The sequence below is a fragment of the Apis mellifera genome, linkage group LG11 (assembly GCF_003254395.2).
Source record: "Apis mellifera strain DH4 linkage group LG11, Amel_HAv3.1, whole genome shotgun sequence".
In the NCBI taxonomy this organism is placed as follows: domain Eukaryota; kingdom Metazoa; phylum Arthropoda; class Insecta; order Hymenoptera; family Apidae; genus Apis; species Apis mellifera.
The window spans coordinates 171,037-193,785 of NC_037648.1; the positions used below are offsets into that span (position 1 = coordinate 171,037).

Below are 22,749 nucleotides of genomic sequence, written 5' to 3' on the forward strand. Positions count from 1 at the left end.
ACGCTATTTTATTATTGCGATTAAAAAATCGTTTTCCACCCTCGCCGGCTGATTAAAGTATTCTGAGACGAATCTACGAAACTTGTTAATCTACGAGATCGAAGGGACGAAAAAAGATACGGATCGGAACAAAGTTTTCTTCGAAACGCGCAATATCATTGCGCTTTTATCCGAAAACGCTGCCAATGGGAAAAATGAAAAACTCTACTCCTAGTTTTTTCCTAGCTCTATCCATCAATAGTCGGTGTCGTTTCGGATTAATAGATGGATGCGCGCGAAATGTTTTCCCAAAGTTTGAAATTAGAACTGGAATATCCATAGTTTTCGTACCGAAAGTGTCGATTAAATCGTGCAATTCTATAAATATCGTCCATCTCCGTTGGACGATCTAATTCGAGGTAATATAGCGGGTTGTTGGGGAGTCTGCGGGCAACAATAAGGCGCGAACATCTGCGATCCCCATCGATGGGAAAGTTTGCGAGGCAAGTTTCGCGATTTTCGAAGGACGGTGTGTCGTTTCCTCTGGAAAAGTTGGAAAGTTTACCGTTTCTTCTTCGCCTCCACCGATCTCGAGGTCCATCCGACTGGCCGTAAAACCGTTGCTAATCGTCTTATCCCACAATTCGAATAATTCGTCTCGAAAGAAACACAGATTGAAACGATCATGTATTGTACATACACGGGTAGATACATAACATATACATATACGTACAGAAAGATATATACAATCGTGTAATGGTCACAACGGAATCTTAATAATTTCTCGTTCGTGCGATCGTCTCGTTGCTTAACTTTAACTAACGAACGCCAGATCCGACGATTAAATAAGCCTGTCGTTGTGGAGGTCGGACGTGCCGTTTTGCGCCGTTTCGGATTCCTTCCTCGCCACGCCGAGAAGGAGACCGCCCTTGTTCTTCCTTCGAGGGGGTGTCGGGACGAGAATGTCCCCCGAAAAATCCTCCTCCGAGCTTTTGTTGGATCTGTTGGGTTTCTTTGGCGGAACATCGAACGCCTCCTTTCCCGTTTCCTCGAACGCGTTGTCGAGATTGGGTGGTCCAGCTTCCGATCGACGAGGCTCCGTCGCCGCGATCGACTCTTCCCACGAGCAGAAGGAGACCTTTCGTCCCGCCACCTTTCTCTCGCCTTCCGTGCCAAGTTGCCTGTCTCTCGCCCCGCTTCGATCGTTCAACTCCTCGATCACGGGCTCCAATATTTTCGGCACCTGCTCGTTGCTGGGCCTGGCCTCCTGCGGCTCCTCCTTCTCCAACATGTCGGACAAGGCGGCCTCCAACTCGGTGAGGCTGGGCGTCATGGAGCTCACGTTGCTCTCCTCCGCTCCCTCCTCCTTGTTGAGGATCTTGAACAGGGTGGAGTGATCCGGGTCGAGGAGGGACTTGATCCTGGGCTCGGGGCTGGGCGGCGGCGTGCCGCCCGTTTCCCAGTCGTCCAGTCGCTTCTTCATGTTGTTGCGCGCGTCCTTGGCGAGTTTCTCGTCGAAGAAGTCGTCCGGCTCCTCCAGCATCTCGCGCGGCAACGACTCCTCGGAGATGGTTCTGATGAGAGCGGTGGTCGCCAACTCGGCCGCCTCCACGGGGTACGACGATTGGCCGAATCGATCGGACTCCGCTTTCCCTTGCTCGCTCGACCCGCCGATCGTATCTGGTAAATGGAGAGAAACGCGGTTTAACCGGTCACGTACGTTGGATCCTTTAAGGAAGGGATACACCTCTGCGATTTCGGGGGATCTTTTGGAAGGGGAGAGATCCGTCAATCGTCGAGCGAAACTTTACGTTTCCAAGTTGTAATTGGGTTTCGCCTTGAAATTTACCGCCTCGCTTTCTAATCGATTAAATCGATTAGCTAAAGCGGTTTTCGATTCGTTGAAGAAAAAGAATAAATATGAAGGAAAGATATTCGCGTTAATATAATGTAGCGTAGATCTCTGGAAACACTGGAGGAGAGAAAAAAAACACGTTCGTTTCCGTCTCTATTTACCTAAAACGGAACGATGTTTCGCCTCGTCCAAGAAGAAGGGCTCTTTGAACCGCGACGACTCGATGATATTGCAACAGTTTGCAGCCGTGGTGGGTGGATCGTAGAATCTCGCGTGAGATCTGGAAAAGAGAAGGAAAATTATTACTTCTCTATAACTAATGGAAATTTTTTCGTCTACGTGTTTTCCAACGTTATCGTAAGTGAGACTAATTGCGCGAAAATTGGAATACGTCGAGTAGAATGGGTTAATTGAGTTTCACATTAATGGTAATAAATTCCGACTTGCGTAAACTCGAGTACGGTCGAGTAAACTGGGTGTTATATCGGAAGAAGGGTCGGAGTGGATAGAAACGTAATAAGTTTTGCAAAGTGGCGAGAGAAGATTATACAATGGTCAGGATGCTAAGACCACGGAATATGGACTTACAACGGTTGGCATCTGGGCACCTCGATTAAACCCACTTAATCCCCGGAACAAGGACCATAGATAATCTCTCTACCGACCTATTTGGATCGACTTGGGCGAGTTCCGGTTGGTCGGCTAGCGGGGACGCCGTTTTTCCGAACGCTTCGGGCTTCTCCAAGTAGACGGCAGGTTCGGAAACGTCCCCGTTCGTCGATCCCCTCTCGTCCTCCCGACCGATCGAGAGATCGACCGCGTCCTCCTTCTCCTCGTCCCAACTTTTATCCTGGAAATCCTTTTTCTTGTATCTTGGCAAATTTAGAGAGTATTCGATTCAATTCTATAAATAATTCGAACGGGTTACCTGAATTTCCGAGTATCCGATGTCGCTTAATTCCCAGTGTTCTTCCCCTCTGCTCGAGTCGTACTTTACGTACTCGTCGTACTCTTTCACCATTCCGTTCGCTCTGCTCAACTTTTCTATAACCTGATACGGCGATAGGTTGTCGGACGTTGGGACGTAATCCTCCAGTCGCACGCTCGTTTTCTGGAATAAAATTGCAATTAAATTAGATTTGAAAGGATTTTCGAAGGGAGAATCGTGGCGTACCTCGGAAAACGGGGAGAGGAAGGATTCGGCCGGAAGCGATACGGTGCTGCTCCTGACGGGTCTCCTCGGACGACGGGACTCGAAGGCGGATTCGTCCTGTTGGCGGTCCGTTTCCCTCGATCGATGCCTGATCGTATCCAACTCGTCGTAATTCGGCAGGCTGACGGTGCTCGAGTGCTTGTACCTCGCGTTGCCGCTCCATTTCTCCTCCTTCCTCGCCCGATCCTCCCCTACGCGCTTCTTCCCTTGCCTCCATTTCCTCTTCTCCTCGCGTTTCGGGGTGGAGGAATCCCTGCTCGTGCGGCTGTTCGCGAATCTTTCGTACTCGTCGCTCTCGCGGCCGATCCTGCGCGCAACGCCGCTCTCGTAACACCTTCTCCCGGAAACCACGTCGCTCGATATTACTCTTCCGGTTCCGTTAACCTGTAAAATTATAAGGATATCTTACGAAACGATTTCCATTACAAATTTGGAACCGTCGTTTAAATCTTCGCGGATGGAAATTCTTGGAAGAGGATTTTATTTGGACGTCGCGTCGATATTTGTTTCACAGATTTCCCCGCCGAATATTCTCGCGGAATGTCGAATTTACAATGGAGAGGACGTATACTCGCCTTGTGCTCGTAAATCTCCTTTGCCCTTTTACCCTCGCAACCCCCTCCTTCCTCGTACGACCTCGTCTTCTCTTCCGCCTCCTGCTCGTCCCCGCTGCTTTTCGGCGACCTCACCGACGAGTATAACGGTTCGTTGCCGGTCTCCAGCCCGTTGGACGAGTTCTCCGTGCCCACCTCGTCCGGCTTAGGCGGCAAAGGCCTGCCCTTGTTCCGCTTTCGACGCCTCGGCGGTGGAATCGGTGTCACGTCCTTTAGATTCGAACCTGTTCCAACAATTGGCAAATTGTCGATTATTTGGCGAACGTGTTCCCAACGTGCCGGCCCACAACGCCTTTCTCTATTCGGAACGACGAGGGAAAGAGGGATTCGGAAAACGCAAGAGAAATAAAGGCGAGCGCGTTACGCCACGTTTGTCGGCCGGCATGTCGGAACGAGCGTGTTCTCGTTAAGGATACAGGTTGCAATACGAGGTAACGATAAATTGCGAGCTTACAGCTGGACGTTGGGGTGGTGGCCGGATAGAGGTTCGTGTCGACGGTTAAATTGGTGAGCACCGAGGCCGCCCTCGGCGTGCTCGGAACTTCGAGGTTCACGTCGACCCAGTCGCTCGGATGAAACGGCCTGTCCACGGAATCTATGCTTCTCCCTCTGGTCAGCACTTCCCTTGGCGGCGAACCGGCGTACCCTATTTCGGAGCTGCAAATATATTCTCGTGTACAACGTCTTCGTCTATCCTCGCTAAACTTTCTTCCACCGAAAATTCCATCGATTAACTCTTACTCTTCCTGTTTCGAATTCTTTGTATTCGAATACTTTATCTTCGATTCGTTCGCGATTGTTATTTTTTATTCGTGCGAGAATGAATATTTTCCTGACACACTTTTCTTTCTTCATTTATTTGTAATGCTTGGTTCTGTTTCAATTTTTCGCCCCAAACCTGTTCTCCATAGATAGTTTGGCGAAAATTGGAATAGAATTCGAATGGAAAGAGCGATCGATATCGGATTTTCCATCGGTTGCCTGTTTCCCGCCATTATTAATGCGCTTGACAATCGTAAAACCATTATACCGTTGTCGGCTGCTTTCGACGCCGCGTTTCGATTTTGCTGACACCGATTCCTCGTCGTCGATCAAATCGAAACTTTGGCCCCTCGAGTTTCCTTCAATCTAGTCCGTCGCGCGGGAATTAAAAGGTTGAATCCGGATTATAGCGTGATTAATAAGCGGTTCGAAGAAAGGAAGAATCCATCTGACGGATCCGCCGTTCTACTGTCGCTCCGTGCGGATACTTTGACGGTCGTGAACCGACCGGTGAATCGGACGAGGACAATGGAGGAATGATGCATCGGCGATCCGGACACGCCGCTGCATAAATTAGGTCCCGTCGTGCGAACCCGGCTTAACGGAGTGCATAAATAGAGTGGATGTACGTGTCGTTGTACTCGCTCGCCGATCGAAATAAATCGTGCACGTTGAGTCGGATGGAAATCGACGTTCCAATTATTTCGGGGAAAATAGTGCGCGGATTTATCGAATTTTGTTTTCGTTCGTTTTTTTTTTTTTCCTTTTTTTTTTATATATGTAAAAACGCGAGATAAAAATTAGTAGGACGTCGTTTTTCGTTCGTCGGTTCCCGATCCCCTAACAAAAATACGTGTAACGTATAATCTTATTCATCTATTCGACCCGTCGATTTTTATCTACATTTTTTACAATTCGTACAAATCTCGATTCTCTCGGACACGATTTGAAAAAATAGAAACACGGTGGTTCGATACCTGTAATAAAGAGAAATAACAGGAGGAGGAGAGATTTTTGATACGATCGTAAGACAACGTCGCTTAATCCTTTTAGAACACTCGCATCTATTCTCAGTCGTGACAAACAGTTGGAAAGGAGAAACGTAAGAAATTTCGAAATGGACGATTCCATGGATTTTCGCTGACTCGATTCGGAATAGGAACTCGTCCAAATCTGGGCAGAACGGGATCCTCTCGTTTTCGGGCACACCTGCGCGAGGCCTGCTGTTCCATTGACCTTAAAAAGGTATGGCGATCGAAGGTGGCGTGGGTGGAAAAAGCAACCTAAACGCGACCCACGCCATACCTGAAACCCGTCTCCGTATATGGGGACAAAAAAGTGTTGTCACGCGATCCTGATCTCAATTCGCGATACCTCGTCACGATCCTTCCTTTCTCTCTCTCGCCATTTCTGCAACCGGATTCACCTTTTGTCAGACGAACTAGCGCGGAATAAATGGCGCCTCGATTTCGAATACGATATTGTATCATTTATCGGTGGTTCGAAAATTGTTTGGATTCTCTCGAAATTTGCGGAGAGAAGGAGGGAAGAGACAGAGACTCGGAAATCGGTTTCATTCGACGTTTAACTTCACCCAACGGGATCGTCATTTCCGTGCGCGTAATCGGACTAGACGTCGAGCCGGCTCGATTCGTTCCACTTTAAAAGCGGAGAATCCGCGAAAGCGGGGAGTGGAAGGAAAACAAGGGGGAAAAGGGTTGGGGAGAAAATGGGATAAAACGAATAAAGCGAGGAGGAGAGAAATAACACGGCACGCTCGAATCGCGACGTAACCAACGAAACGGGGATTTAAAATCCCGCGAGCGATTTGTGCGAGCTTGTAAAACGGAGGAGCGCGCGGTTCGCTCGCGCCATGGGAAAAAGAAGAAAGGGAGGGAAAAAAGAAGAAGAACCGTCCTCGTTGTTGGCTTTTTACCTCCTTGAACGTGTAAATTGTTTTTCGAGAGGAAAACTCGACCGCTGGAGAATCTTTCGGGCAATGAAATTCCTTTTTTTCTTCTTCTTCTCTCCTTCTTTAATCGCCCTTCGCCAAATATCACGATAATAATCCTCACTTGGTTATACCTCGTAAGATTACACAGAGTAGCAGTCCATAGACGCCGTTGGATCTCGATTACCGTCTCGATTAATCGGTTTAATCAAGTAAGACAAATAGGCCGGATAATCGGCCTAGGGGAAATTACGAGTACGAGTGTTTTGCACACGGAATAAGCTGTTTACATGACGGAAGATGGATTCCACCATGTTTATACGTATTTTTTTTCTTTCTTTCCGACAGTTTGAAGACAAAAAGAGAGGAAAACGTGCGTGTAAATCGTCACTTTTCGATTTTTGGAAAGTTATCTTCTCGAAATTCTTCCTTTCTCTTCTTCTTTTTTCGCGAGGAATCGAGCATCGCGGTTGTTTTGGAAGTGGATAAGGATAGTAGATTGGAGACGATTGGAGAGGAATGGGACGGCGAATCGATCTGCGCCCGAACGAGAGTAACGTTGGAGAATTATTTAAACGAAAAATATTTGGACGAGCGAGAACATTGGTCCGCGATTGTTTTTCACTTTTGTATCGGAAAACACGATCCCCGTGTATGACGTAGGAAAGTTATCGCGTAAAATTTTTCGGAGATTTTCCAACTTTCGCAACGTCGATTACATAGAATAATGTAATCGGATCCATCGAGAATCCATCCTGTCTACAGCTTTCCAAACTGTGCCTAATACCGTATTTTTTTAATCGGATTTCTAGATCCAACACGAACGAACTTGGGTTAATTTCGAGAGAAAATATTGAAGTTATCGGTGTATACACGATATACGCGTAAACGAACGTGAAACGTTTTTCTCGGGGAATCGGAGAAGGAAAGAAAAAGCTCTCTGTCCGAAAGGATGACGCGTCCTCGACGAAGAAACGTTGGAAATTAGTTACGCTCACGAATTATCGTGGAGGGTGATCGATAAGAGCGGGGAACCGTGGCTAATTACCCGAGACGCGTGTTTCGCCCCGTGAGCGTAATTTCTCTGCGTTGTACCGCGAGCGCGACGGTAATTTAAGATGTAACGCGGCTAATTGGTCAATATTTGACGAGGAAATTGGGGTTAAGGGGGGAAGCGTAAATACCTGAAACGCCATTAAATTTATCTCGATTACTTTCGTCATCGAAACGAACGAACGAACGAAAGTTGGAGAGGATAAAGGACGGAATTAATGGAGAAGGAAGGTATTCGGGATTCTTATTATCTCGACTCGTACGTCGCCCGCGACGTTATTAACAGCTGGCGCGATTCTAGGTCCGGGCAACTTTCCAACACGCCGCCTCTTAAAAACGGACACTTAAATCCTGTAACGTGCCACCGATAAAACCCCGTCCACCGTTTTCCGTTTAATTGCACGCGCATTCGTTATAACCGCGCACCGCTTAACTTACCTCGTCACTCTCTGCGTCCCGCCGCCCAACACCGACCCCTCCTCCTTCAAGCTGGGGTAGATCTGAAACACGAAACGTGGAAACGTTGAAAGAAAATCAAAGAAATGTTGCCGAATAATATACATATATATATTTCGAAGATGGCCGCTCCGAGTTTTTCTCCGCGAGGAGAAGAAACGTCGTACGTGCAATTTTCTTCCGTGTCGTTGCGTTTAAAATATTCCCCGCTTACATCAGCTTCCTTCGCCCTTCTCCCATTTGCGATTGTAACCGATCCATATATCCTCCCTTTAGACGAGGATCATTAACGGATGGTCGATCTGGATATCCGGGATCGATCGAGTTAATTGTTTCTATCTCCTTCTAATTTCTCCTCGTGCGATTGATAGAATTGGATTACCTTTGAATATCATTTTTCCAACAGGATTATTAGATTCCTCGAATAATTCATGGAGGAGGATAAGGAACAAAATATAATATTACGTAATGTTTTGAAGGGGGACGAAATGAGAATCGGAGGAAGGAGGACTGGTTTAAAATTGAAATGATCCGTGTCCGTCAATGCCACCTGTAAGTCGAATTTAATTTGGCCCCCGAGGCGGAACAAGCGTCGCTTGGAGATTTAATTTTTCCACGTTTGTCGGGGAGGAGGGGGAGGCGCACGCGCGAAGGAATCAATTTTTGCGGGACAATGGCCGGAATTATATTCATACCGCGGCGCGTATTCCCCGCCGGGCTGAATATTTCAAAGTCTCGCGCCATCGGCAATAACCGTATCTTTCACGCAACGTCGGCGCTGAACTATCGAGCTGCTTTCCGTTTTTATGGGCCGCGATCGACTCTTTACGATCAACTTGCCCCGCGCGAAATCCAGCCGAATTACATTGGTGGAACGAAAGGGAGGAGGGGAATCGTTGTTATTAACACTCTATCTCCCAATCGAATTTATATTCCATCTAATTTCCTCCCAGCGTGAAAATATCTTATAAATATTTCCGATGTTGTTTATCGCCCAGCAAAATCGCAAACAAGTCGAAAGAGAAGGAAAAATTCAAAGAGAAAATATATATATATATATACGCACTCTGCCGAGCGTGTCTCCTCGATTGCGTTCTCCGTTCGAAACCGGAAGGCTCGTCTCGCAGCCGCGTGCACCGGATGACGAGATGGAACGAAGTTGCGTTCGATAGCTCGCTCCTCGGCGATTGTGCAATCGCTGTGCCACACGCAACCGAGTTAGACACGGTGGTTGCGCGATTCGCAGGTGTCGAATCGACGTTGAAGAATATTTCCACTTTTAAGGAAAAGTGGATGGGAAGCGGCGAAAAGTATATACATTACGGAAAAGTTTGGAAAAGTATTTTTTTACCCATAATTGGCGTCATTTATGCGAATTCCTCCAGGAATTTCTACACGTGTCGTTTACATTGCAAATTCGCCTCGGAGAAGTTGTTTCGGCCCGACACGTTCGGCCCGATGCAAAAGTTGTTTCCGCAGATTAAATTACCGCGTCAGTTGTCTCCGGGATCGGGCGCGTTTGTTTCGTTCCGCCTCTGCGGAAGAGATCGCCCGACGTAGTGCAATTATAACGTGAAAGAAAAAATAAATAAAACGAACGAAATGCAAAGTAAATTCGTTTCGAAGCGAGTTCCTATCTCTACTTCTTCTGGAAATCTGAATGAATTATCGTAAAATGTTGCAAAACGCATCCTTTGGTCGTAAATTAAATTACCGGTTTAATTAAAAGTATATATATTAATTAAATCGGTAATGTAATTCCAGTTTGATACAAATTGATAATTTTACGCGCGTCGTTATAATTTTTAATCAATGACCGCTAATTAACTGTCGAGTCGAGGAACAACAAGTCGGAAGAAGATTTCGAGTAATTCTTTTTTTTTTTTTTTCCTAACGGAAGAAACGTAACAAGGCTGATCATCGACGAAAGATATCGCCGAGGGAGATCAATTTCGATTCCCAATTCGCCATAACTCGACGATTTTTTCTCAGCGATTTTCGAAAAGTTTTAATCGAAATCAATTTTTCATGGCAGAATTTTACATAATTTTACATAATTTGTTAGATATCGTATTTCTGTTTGTTTTCGAAAAATCGCGAGTTTTCTTTTTCAGAATTCAACGTAACTCGAGTATCAGCTTGAAAAGGAAGAAAAAGAAAAGCGGGGATCAGATTCGGGATGCGATCGATAGAGGATCGATGGGAAAGGATTATTTCTCGGCATTGTCACGGACCGTGTCGTAGCTGGAATTCCATCACGAGTGATATTCCACGTTTCACGCTTTACTCACCGCTTCGGTTATATACGTGTTTCCAGTGGGAACCGGCGGCGATACTCGAACGAACTACCGCTTACAACGTTCAACAGCGATAAGTCGTTCGCCCGTAAAACTTTATTATTTATAGCGAAGAAATTGTAAAAACGGCTACCTTGGGGATCGTCGTAAAATCGTGTCCCATTCTTTCATCTCGTCTTCGATATTTTTACGATTAGTGTATCGTCTCGACCGAATAATTATCCCTCGTATTAAGCATCGATGATTAGCACGCGTCGATAATGGATCGAATTTCGAGAGAATCGTTGTCCTATTGTTCTCGTTGCGAAGGAGAAATTGATTTTTTCTTCATCGCGCTACGAATAAATTCGAGTTTCAAACAATAAGATAAGTTTCCTCGAGTAGAGACGGTGCATCATGAATCGTGTCTCAAATTTATCTCGTTTCCTTCGTCATAGCTTTCGAAGTCACGTGCTTGCTTACTTACTTACTTACATACTTACTTACTTACTTACTTACTTACTTACTTACTTACTTGTCGCAAATAGAGAACGTAAGTAACATTGCGACGCGTTGTCGCAGGTTGAAAAGCAATTTTATTATTAAGCCGACACGAGAATACTATTAGCGTCCTGCCTGTATAAACCTTGCTTTACGTAATCTTTCCTCGATGAAAGAATCGACTCGTCTATCGACCCGAATTTAACTCGATTTAACGCCCGATAAAATTGATATCTAAGACTCGCGATTTTTTCATATATATATACGCGATGCGCATCGATACGATCTCGCTATTAGACGCATATAAACTTGTCGTTGAGCTAGTAATACAATCGTGAGTTACGACCGTATCGGATCGAAGTTATCGTCGAACCAGGTATCGACTTTGGTAGCAAGAAAATTGTTTCGAAGAAACGTGCAAATGTTGCTCGCATAAATGTAAGTCGGAGATAGCTTCGTGCTCGCATTCTTCAAAATTTCAAAGAAGATCGGTTTCGGTTCGAGTCCAATGATCCGTGCAGCAAACGTCATTTTGTACAGATTTGCACAAAAAATTCGCTTCAAAGCGCGTCAAAAGATGTTCCAATGTGATATGTCTTTTCTTATTTCTCTACGTAAAATCGTAAAGAAAGAGAATTCTAAAAGGTAAATTTTTCAATTATGAAAATCGAGTATCCGTTCATTGGAATTGTTTTAGAAAAGAAGGAACGGTAGGAAATTGATCGAAAATCGAATTTCACGGTTGCGTTATATAAAATTGTTCGAATCATTCGTTACGGACATGAAAATGCGCGTAAAAATCATACGCTCTTACGAAATATATGAATGTTGGAATACGTTTAGATCGCGTCTAGTATCTCGGTTTGAAAGAAAATACTTTCAATACCGCTTCGATGTACTTGATATCGCGCTCGTTGAGAAACGGTTGAGGGGACGTAAATGCACAGACGTCGTATTTAATCCAATCAAAAAGATGCACACTTGCGGAAGAATCTTTCCCTTCCTCGTCGAAGAGAGAATTTTTCCTCGATTTTAACGATAAGAGTAAGATGGTGCATCGATTCGATTATATATCGTTCGAAACATTACCAATATTGCCGGTATAATTCCATCGGTGACCAGACGTGGAACGTTAACGCAATGATATTTACGATCCCAATTAACACCGCGTTATCGATGTTCCACTAATGAGCTGAACGAGGTCGAATCTCGATAGATCTGTCGAGCGCAATGAGGCCTCGTCGATATTACATATCCCAACTGTGCACGAGAGTAACAATTCGCGAGAGATGACGCGATGGCGACAAATCCAACCTGTTTCCAACTTTGCAGATCCGAATTTTATCTTGGTCGATAAATAACCGTGTTTATTCTTTTGCAGGCCGAGTGTAAATATTGTTCGTAAAGAGGTGAACAACCACACCAGAATGAACAAGAATCATCATTGGTATAAACCGTGTGATGAACGGATCGTAAATACGGAAGGAGAATATCGTCGTCATATTTTTCTTATTATTACCGCAATTTATCTGTATCGATCGAACGGATGAAATTTTCTTGGCGTTACACACGAGAGGAATGTTATATCGAGCGAACGATTTAACGAATACAAATCATCGGATCGTTCATTAACGATTGCTAATTACGTTGAAAGGCTTTGAATAACTCGGTTACGTCAACCGTAAGTAATTACGGTTAACTAGCTGGATCGTGGTAAATTAATCTCCCTTTCCTCCTCGTTCATCTCTTTCCATTTTTATCGCATCGTGCGAGACGTGGAAGGAAAAATTTTGATTCGTTCCCTTGCGAGCTTTCCTCCCGTAAATTCTTCCAATTTACATCTCAAAGAAGGATTCGTGAACGGAATACTCGAAACAAGAGGTTTGGGATCTCTTTGGAGATGACGGGTCGCGAATGACAAAATTGAAAAATCATTTCGATGAGAGACGAATTTGTAATAATAATAATAATAAATCCCGATAAAACCGAGAAAGAGAATTTATAATCCAAACGAATTGTCTCTAATTCTCTCGAAAGAAGCTTCTTTGGAAAAATTTGAAAATCGAGAGGAAGGTTGGAAAAGTGGAACGCGAGGTCCTTCTTTGAACACTTGAATCGGCGACGTTTCGAAACGTGACGCGTCGTCGGCAACGATAACGCACCTCGAACTGATCGAGGCGGCAATCTTGCGCGATATCAGGTGTACGTGGAATTAAATGTACGCGGATAATGGTGAGAATTATTGCTCAATCCGCGCTACGTAAAATTTTTCAACGATCCATAGATAATTGTTAATTTTTCGGAAGTAATCGATTGGAAAGGATTTAAACGTGGAAAGTTGCGTAAGCCGATTGGTGAAGGAATGTCGCAATTATCGATTATTAAAAAGGTGAGAAAGATGGGAATTTTTAAACGTTGACTCGTGGCCGGAAGTTTTGTCGAGGACAGAATGGTGTGAAGAGAGGAACGAACGTTACCATTTCGATCTTCCCTACCGAGCACGTCGTAATTAACATTTAACGCGATTTAATATTTTTTCTCATTGCCTTCTTGTGTGCAAGAACATCTGTGAGCAGCAGCGTTAAGCGCGAATTACATAAGAATGAGTAATGACTGCAATAGGCCGTGGTAGCGCTTCGGGAAAACGATAGTCGTTGGAACGATAGTCGCTAAAAATACTCCTCGTTTATTGAATCGATTTGTCGTTAAGACCAAGTCTATCCGTTAACGATTACGTACTCGATTACGAAGGAAATCTTTGCACTTTATACATGTTTTCGTTTAATTCCCGATTCGATGATCTTTTTTTTCTTCTTTTTTTTTTTTTTACGCGCGGTTATACAATAACGCAATTACGCAGTTTGTTTTTTTCATCATCCTACGATCGAAGTTGCTCGAAGAAACGTAAATACAATTAACGCGTGAATACGAACGTAAATATAATTATATCTACGTATCTACGTTTTGTTATTTTTTCTTTTTATTTGTATTAAGCGATATATCGTCGATTTAATGAATCTTTAATGAATATTTAAAAATATTCGAAATTAAGAAAGAAAGGGGGAAAAAGGGAAAGGATTTTTGAAATCTGCGGAATCCGTTTGAAAAATATTTCCCTTAAAGACGGAGAGATGAAGAGAAAAGTTGGGGCGTAAAAATGTATAAAATCATCGAGTATCGCGATACTTATCCGAGCGAGCCACGTAATAATCTTGGTAAAAAAAAAAGTAATTAGGTACTCGGCTAACAAGTACCTAGTACGCGTTAAATTATCATTTCAAATAAAAAAGGAAAAATTGCACGACATCCAGCGCGAAATCCCCGGCCGTAAAAAATAATCAAATTCATAACAGCTCGACGTAAAACAGGATTTCGTCCGTTGCTCCGCCGAGAACGTTTGTTAGAGATAATTAATCTCGAAGAAATGCACCGCGAGAAGGCGGGAAATTCGCGTGGGGAGACGCGAGTAGAAACTTTGCTTGCAGTCAGAAGGAAGGAAAAAAAGAAGAAGAGAGAGAAAAAAATTGGCCAATAAACACGCGCCGGCCTCGATTTTTCCTCTCCTTGGTCGTTGCGCAACCGTAAATCCTTGACGTGAGCAGCGTTTTCTCATTTACCGCACCGAACTTGCATCTAATCGGCCCTGCGCACAGACAATGAATCATCTACCTGCCGATCATCATCGCCTTTGTTATTTCTTCTTCTTCTTCTTCTTTTCGAGAAAATATTGAACTCGCGTTTCGACGGATCTCATTGATGGTAATCGTGAAATTTTTCCAAATTGAATCCATAATTGAATCTCGGTTCGTGTAAAACGATCGTTGTCTTTTCAGCATGGATTTTGAAATTCAAAGTGTCACGTACGCGTGTGTACACACACATATATATTAAATATTCTATTTATATTCACGACCGGTCAAAGTGTTTTATGGTTGCTCGTGAAGATAAAGACAATGGGAGAAAGGATGTTTCGCTAAGGAAATGTAGATAAATTGTGAGTAAAGGTATCCTTTTCCAACTCGAAGAGAAAGAAACGTATGTACGCGCTTTCTATCGAGCGAAAACGGAGGAGGGGGGAAAGAAAAAAAAAGAAACGACGATAAGAGAAAAGATGGGAAATCGAAGAAATGAATTTTGAGAAAAGGCACGAAACTGTCGTATTCCTTTTTCTCCGATGTGGAAAATTGGGACGATCGTTTGGAGGATATGCGAGAAGACCAATGGGTGGAAAAAAAATATCAGGGAAACAATAGCAGTAACGGGAGTTTAACGTTTTGCGAGGGGAAAGTAATTACCAAGTATCGCGACGTGGTAACGTTACACGGGCTTTAAGCGATGAGATAACCCGCCTTTCGCGATTAAAAGGTGCATTGTATTGTTGCATTTTCTTTCGTTCGACGAAAATGAGTTCTTTTTTTTTTCTTTTTCCTCGCTCGAACTCGTCGAACAATTTCACCGCGAAAATTTCCATTGTTTCTCTTGCTTATCGAATCGAGTAGAAAAAAAAAAAGGTAAATGAAAATACACGGATACAGGAATAAAGATTCGTTTAATTATATAAATAAAGAAAAGGGGGGAAAGTGGAGGAGGAAAAATTTGAAGGAAACCGAGTTAAAAATGGAGTGTTTCGATCGAAGAGGAAACTAAGAGAAAAGGCCAAAGTATTGTTACTAATCGTGATACGGTGCGTATATACGTACGATGGACGAAAAAAGAAATCGCGAATGGAACGCGATTGAATCGGAACGAGTGGCGCGTGAAACACCCACTGGACTGTGTAAAACGCGAATTGTGTTTTACGTAACCAACGAGAGTGAGAAAAAGAGTCGTTTCGTCCCCGTTATTGAAAAAAAGAAAAAAAAATAACCAAACGATCATCGCACGCGTTATGCATACGAGAGAGAAAAAAAAGAGAGTTTTATAATCCTTAAACTCGATGATGATGATGATCGAAACGATATTACGATTAACGAGATTCTCTCCGCGTTTTGTCTCGTTTTGTGATTCGTTATTTCCGCGATTAAACGCTTAATTGGCTGTAGAAAACTCGTATAAAGGATATCTCGATGGACGAGAAAGAATTTCCTTCGAATTCGAAACGAATTATACTCGATACCGATATTTCTTCCGGTCCGCTGTTACAACGGATACAGAATTGAAAGCAAGGGAGGGGGGAACGTAGAAATGATTTGATAGACTCGTAGGAAAAAACGGATCCAACAGATGGGAAACACGAGCGAGCATCGGCTCGTCGTGCATAGTTTTTGCGTATGTGGGACGAGGAGGGAGGGAGGGAGGGAGGATCACTCGGTTAATTAGCAATTACACACGTATCTGCGTGTCTGGGATTCGAAATTAGAGCGGCGTGGCGCGACGCGGCGTTTCCGAGTCCGATGCACCATGATAAATCCATGTCACGCGTGCACGCGCAACCGTGGCCGACGTGCGCGCGCGATATAATCAGTTATTTAAATTGCCAATACCGTCAAGTATCGACGTAACAAACTAGTTTTCGAGCAACCTCCGTTCCACGTCCGTTACCGGACGATAAAGTGATTAAACGCAATGGGGAGTTGAGAGGTGGAATGATGCGCGATCCGCAAGTTTGTGCCGTCCGATCAAATTTTCATGGGTCTTTTAAAGTAGTGATATCGGTGTAATTATCGTATCAGATCAAATTCGACTCGATACTTTCCTCCTTTCGAATTCGTGAATCTTTGCTTTTACTCGAGAGATGTAAGAATATATTTTACTCGGCTAGTGAAAGTGCTTTAAAGCGAGCGTCGAAAACGTTTAAAGTTGACGTTCGAAGAGAATTATTAAAGATTCGAATCATCGTTCTTTCTGATAAGCCGTTATCAGAAAATCTTACTCGAATTGTTTTCTATTTATTTTCAGCTTAATTTAAAATATAATTTCGTTGGTATTTTATTTATTTCGCGTTCGGTAAAATATCTCGGAACGAGGAACGCAGAAATCCTCTCTTCATTAATCATTTTCTTTTCGAGCGAATTAGCGTATCATAGTCAAACAGTTGTGACGAATTCACAGTAGTCGAGGACGTAATTTAACATAATAACTCGTTAAAATATTTTTCTTGTTTTTACGTCTCTCGTTCTCGAGGCTAGGAAAGTAGGTCGCGCATGTTACGACGCGCCCTGTATAGAAACTGATGAATTTTTTCGCTTGATTCTATCTTCCTGTTTCCATTTTTTCTTTTTTTTTAACCGCTATATTTTCATTCGATTAAATCGCTCATCGATGCATCATCCGTTTCGCCGTATAAATAAACGGGCATAGCAGGAAGGATGGATAGGAAAGGATGGAATTATTTATCGACATACCCGATGAGCGCAACGCACGAAGACTCGATCCAGAGGAGACTTGGAGTCCTGTGCCTTGGAGGTCTTCTCCTTGCACCAAGCTTGTCCCATTTTTCTTTCCGTCCGGCTATTATCTCGACCGTTTCTCCCGCCACGTGGTCTTCTCTTCTTCTTCTTCTTCTTCCTCTTGTCCTTCTCCTTCTCCCTGTTTCTTTCTCTCACCGATAAGGCTGGATAATGTAGGCCATCTTAAGACCCGTTCCTCGTGACCTGCCGCAACCAACACGCTTCTCTCTTTTTGCCAGCGTAACGAGGCGTCGTTGGTCGCTGAAAAATTTCACAAATCGATCATTTTTCGCCCGATTTATATTCCCTTGGATCGATATTAAAACTTCTAATCCTTCTCTTCCCTCTTTTAAATCTCTTGTTCGAATTCTAGTCGAAATTTTGAGCGAATTGGTACAACGAGAATTGGTATTACGAACGTTAATGACTTGAACCAATTACGCGTGTTACAGTCGATCCAAAATCGATCGACCTCAAGGTCAATCCGCCCTATCCAAGAATCAGCCCACGACTAATCTCTAAGCCTGCAAGCTTAACTCGGACAATACTGATCTATGGCGTTTGAGCGGTAATGTATGGATCCCCGTGATATCGCGGAGAACACGATTTACCGCTTCGAGAGGTTTGGAGAACACGTGCGATGCTTTTCGTCTTAATGGATTACTTGGAGCGAGGAATTATTCTCGAGAGAGAGAGAGTAAAAAAAAAATCAACTTACTTATCGTCGAAAATCTTGGAACAGAAACTTTGATTATTCTTTTCTCAACTCGAGAAGAACGTCCGCAACGATTCCGATCTCTTCGATCGGTCAAAAGAATTGGAAAGAAAATTTTCCATCGCGAACAACTCGTAGTAGATTTAAATATGATACACGATATATGTAACACGTGCACACCCAGGTATTCGAAGAGCGACCTTCCACGCACAATGATCGTTGGAAGAATGTTAGAACACACCCTTTAACGGGACGTGGTCGGCAAGTCCGGCCTACGTCGACACTGCGCGAATCTCTCCTTGTCGTGTTCAATTTTCCAGCATCACGGTTTTGTCGTCACCTCGAATCGGCGAAACTGTGGCGAAAATCCATCTCGGATTTTCGGTAGAATAATTGGACGGATCGTTACTTCTACCGTGGCGAGCGAACGAGGATGGATGAAAAACGAGGAAAGGACGGGCGTGAAATGGCGACTGTTTAAACGATCGGCCGGTGTAAATCATCCGTGTCCGTTGGAAAGTGGCAGCGACGTTACAGCGAACGCTCGCTCGCTCGCTCGACGAATCGCGGGCAACGAATACGCGAATTCATAATGCCGCCGCTACGCGATTCCCAGTCATTCCCCTCTGCGTTGTAATGGAAAACAGTCCGGCCTCTGCATTCACGTCCATTTAAGCTAATTCTCTTTGCGTTACGATGCTGTATATCTGGATCATGAGGTACTTTGTAAACTTGTCGTTAAACCTTCGTGAAAAGGATTTTTATTTAAACGTCGATCGGAATTTCTTATTTCCGACGAGAAAAATAAGGGTGTATATATATATATATATAATTGCACGGACAAGGCGTTATCTCTCAAAGTTTTCTACGTCGTTGGAAATTTTACGAGAATCTTATCTAAACGGAAAATTGACGATTGTACAATCTCTCTTCGATTCGTTGCTTTGCCCGTAAAGTGTGTAGAAATTCCTCGACAACAAGGCGACTTATTAATCCGTCTATTATTAGCATCGTATACGAAAACTTTCACCGGTCGAGGAATTCGAAAATCCTGATGGAGGATCTCTTCTCGATTTCTCGCGACGATTGTTAAGATTATAACGCGGCAAGATCGATTGGACAATTTTTTTAGAAAGGAGATGGAGATTTGAGCGAGCGCACATGGGCATCGGTTTTGCGTAGCAACGTGCTCGCCATGAATGGACGGGCAAATGGGAACGGGGCAACACCTACGACACGACGCGGCGTCACCGCCTGTTCTCGAGAATCGGTGAATAAGCGCGCGACCGTGTGCAACGTGTAATCGTATTATTATATACGCGGCTCTTGTTTCTTGCTTTTTCACTGTTCTCCGCTCGTTATTTATCAATGTCATCGGATCCCCACGTTTCGTCGGTCATCGTTTAACGCGTCGTTAACGCACGGTGTCGTCTAATAATATAACGATTATCGATGCTCTATTAACTCTTTATACGCGCAATTTCGAACAGTCGGCTCTTTTAAAAACTCGTCTTATTTTTCCATTATATTATAGAATGGCTATAGACGAATCACATAAGAGAGAAAGTGTGGACGAATCGCGTGACGCGTGCATTCGGGTATTCCGTGAAATTGGAAACGTTTAACGGCGCGTTGCGTTATCCTCTACGAACGGTGTTCCAATTTTTCCTCAAAGTCGACGTTATCGCGAAGACGAACCGTCGTCGAACGTGTCCCGGGCAGCGAATGGAGAGTTGAACGTTGCGTAAAACGCCGTCTTGGCTTTTAACTCGACGAGGAAGCACGCAAAGCGTGCGTTATTCGCCAAAATTTTGCGCCTCAGTCTCGTAAAATCGAATTAAAATTCTAATCTTTACACGTTTTATTTTAACGAGAATATAAAGCATATTTTAGTAGCTAGTTTAAATTTACGCGCGTTCCGGAAAAATAGGAGTTTACGGTCGGGTATTTAAACACGGAGATAATTTAGAAATATCGCGGGGGGAGAGTACGCGTTGTTGAGATGCAAAAGAGTCGAAGGATACGTTTAATTACGAAATATAATGGCGCAATTTGCCTTAAACGTAGGTGGAAAGATCGCGTCCCCTTTCTTAACCTTTGTCACGTTTCGACTTTACGCTTGTGCAAAAGTCGATAGCCTCTTCCTTGTCTCTTAAACTTGTAATGTATATGTACACGTGGCAGCACGAAGCGAAAAGACACGAAGAGAGCAGTAAACGTAAATTAAACACACGCGAACGAATTATCGGAAGGTTTCACCGCGCGGCACGCGTGGGTGCATTCGCGATTACAGCGAGGATCGCGATAAACGAGAAAGGAGGAGGAGGGGGAGGGAGGAAGGGACGTACTTTCTAAGTTTGTCCGAATCGAGAGTTTGCACCTGTGCCTCGAGGACAATGGGAAAGAAGGAAAAGCGATGGTGTGGTAACCGAGCGGTATTTTTGATATCCGACACAGCCGGTGTGTTACGCAATGATCGTGACTCGGTAGCGTCGAACCGTGATCTCGTCGTCGTTCCGCGAAAAGGTCGTAAATATTTTATGGAAACTGCTCGAAATACCGAAATGCTCGGTGGAGAAACGAGGTTACTTGAACTCTCTGCTTGCAATTACGGAACGAAAAATTATCCTCCGGAATATGCGAGTGTAATTCCGACGAACGAGTGTTTTATATGAGTCGACTTTGGTTTGAAACGTAATTGAAGAATTTTGCGAAGCTCGTATTCGATGATGCGTATTACGGAAGAAACTAAAAATAACAAGTCGAGTCAAAGTCGAGATGCAACGCGTGTATCAGCTTTTAGAATTTGTATCGATGGAGAATATTTGTTGAAACGACACGCCTAGAGTTTCGACTATTGTAATACGCGTGATACGACGATATATACGGAATAGATGGAGAGAGAAGCTTTTACAGCCGTGCAGAGAAACGGAATGCGAGCCACGCCTTTCCGTAAAAAAATAATTTTTCCACGGATAAACGGGAAACGAGTGATAAACGAGTTCCAAAATTTCACTATTCTCCATGACAAATGCCCTTCCGTCCCGCCTGTTCAAAATTCTCCGCTCGGATTCAATGCTATAATCCACAAGTATGAACCGAAGAATCCATAAATCGAGTCTTGATAAACCGAACCCAACAACAACGTCTTTTTCCACGATCGTAAATATTATTTCGTAAATCGTAGGAAGAAAAAGAAGAAGACTCGTATCCCGTATAACCATAACCATAAATCACGTCCTGAAAAGGTTGAAACAGCATTAGTGGCATACCTGGATTCGAGCATTACCATAATCCGTAGCGATAAACGCGATAAAATTTGGGGAAACGTGAAGGAGGAAAAGCTGCGGGGAAACCGGTCCAAGCGCCGAACACCGTGGAAGAAGAGACTTGCGGTGGCTGGCCGCAACGCGAGAGCCTGTTCCCCCGTGAATTCAAGTTCACGAAGCGAGAGCAGAGATAAAGTGTCGAACGAACCTGACACCGGGACACTCGGTCAATCCGAACGGAATTCGATCACGGACAAGCTTGGAAAGTTGCGCGCAAACTTGTCTCAACGTTTCCACGCTTGAGATGGCGCACGTACCTCTCTCTCTCTATCTCTGTTTCGCGTAGGCGGAGAAGCTGGCAATTTCACTGGGTAAATGCGGAAATTCCTCTGCTGCGACGAAACGGTGGCCCGGCTCTCGGTCGATGGTTCGGTCCTTGGGAGATATCGGAATGTATCGATCGAATCATGGGATCGGCGAGGCGATGGCGATGCTCGGACGGGAGAAACGCGCGCGCGCGCAGCTGGGCGGCTGGCTGCAGGGCAACTGGTACCGTACTGGTACCAGTCGGTCAGACGTACGGCACCGTGAGTACGCGGCCGCGATGCACGATGCCGGACAGGTTGTGTGTATCGCTCGGGCGTAGATGGTCAGGTGGTATGCGGCCATAGCGAGCCGCGCCGCGACACTGTGGACCCGGCTTTAAACCTTTCTAACCGCAGCCTCCGCTCTATACCGCGTCGCGCGATCGTCGTATCCTCGTCGTATCCGTTGAAGAAATCGCCCGCCTCCGCTATTCTTCTTCTCCTTTTCGTGTTTGTCCTCCTTCTCCTCTCCTCGTGCCCCCCTCCTCCCTGAGGAGAAGGATGGAAGGGGCTGAATTAATGGTTAGCAGGAATCCGACTCAGGTGTGCCCGAGTTTCTTCTTCTCTCTCCTTCTCTTTATCCTCTCCCTCGAGGGGAGAGACCTTTTATTAGATACGTTCCCTAGATGCTCGTTTCTCGAATTTTCATTCCATTATGTTTAAGTTTAGTAATGGAATCGATCGTTTAAACCTGTTTTTTTTAAACTGGTTGAAAGATGGCTCTTTCGTTGCGAAAGAGAATGAAAATGATTAAATTAAATTGGAAATTATTGCGCCGTGAGACGAGCACGATTTAAATAAAAATGCGTAGAGAATGGTGAAAGAAGAAACGTTTCGGAAATGCACGTTCGCATTAGCGGCGCTCCATCTTCGTAATTATCTCTTCGTCCGCTGGAAGAAGCGTCCCGCACACGGATGCACGGCCCGTGACGCTTAAGGGCAATTAACGCGACGTTAGTGGCCCCTCCTAAGTGGCGTGGAATCGGTTTCGACTCAGGTATATCAGCTAGGGTCTGCGCTAATCGCCCGAAACATCGTCGACCTATCCGAAAAGGTGGTGTCGGTCGCGGTCGTTGGCCGAGGAAATGGAATCCCTCGGTCGGGTATTTTCCATCCAGTTTCGGCTGCTTTTCCGCCTATATAAATAGCCACACCCCGGTCGAGAATCCAACCAGTCCTTGTCGATGAGCTGTTGTTGTCGTCAAGCCCTTCGAAATCTTGGAATAAAGAAAATCTCGTCGGAGACATTTTCCTCGCCATGAAGATCCTTTCGTCGTTCGTGTTGGCGGTGGGAATATTACTTTGCAACGTGGACGCGTTGGATCTGCATCGATTTTTCTGGTCGGGATAT

General features: G+C 44.5%; 1 protein-coding gene across 3 annotated transcripts; it reads right to left on the minus strand.

The window, feature by feature from the left end:
* Positions 1–644: 644 nt before the first annotated feature.
* LOC100577504 lies at positions 645–21,581 on the minus strand. 3 transcript variants are annotated; one of them, XM_006557413.3, is made up of 10 exons: positions 18,006–18,451; positions 17,005–17,310; positions 7,866–7,927; positions 4,116–4,318; positions 3,623–3,885; positions 3,009–3,431; positions 2,763–2,945; positions 2,500–2,684; positions 1,996–2,114; positions 645–1,659 (listed from the first exon to the last, which is right to left on the minus strand). In XM_006557413.3, exons 2-10 carry the CDS (start codon positions 17,092–17,094, stop codon positions 821–823), a joined length of 2,367 nt encoding a protein of 788 aa, XP_006557476.2. In that variant the 5' UTR covers positions 17,095–17,310; positions 18,006–18,451; the 3' UTR covers positions 645–820. The 3 variants fall into 3 exon arrangements, with proteins under 3 accessions (XP_006557476.2, XP_006557475.2, XP_003249123.2); XM_006557412.3 differs by having other exon boundaries at positions 17,768–18,451; XM_003249075.4 differs by lacking the exon at positions 18,006–18,451 and adding an exon at positions 21,351–21,581 and having other exon boundaries at positions 648–1,659.
* Between the last annotated feature and the right edge of the window lie 1,168 nt (positions 21,582–22,749).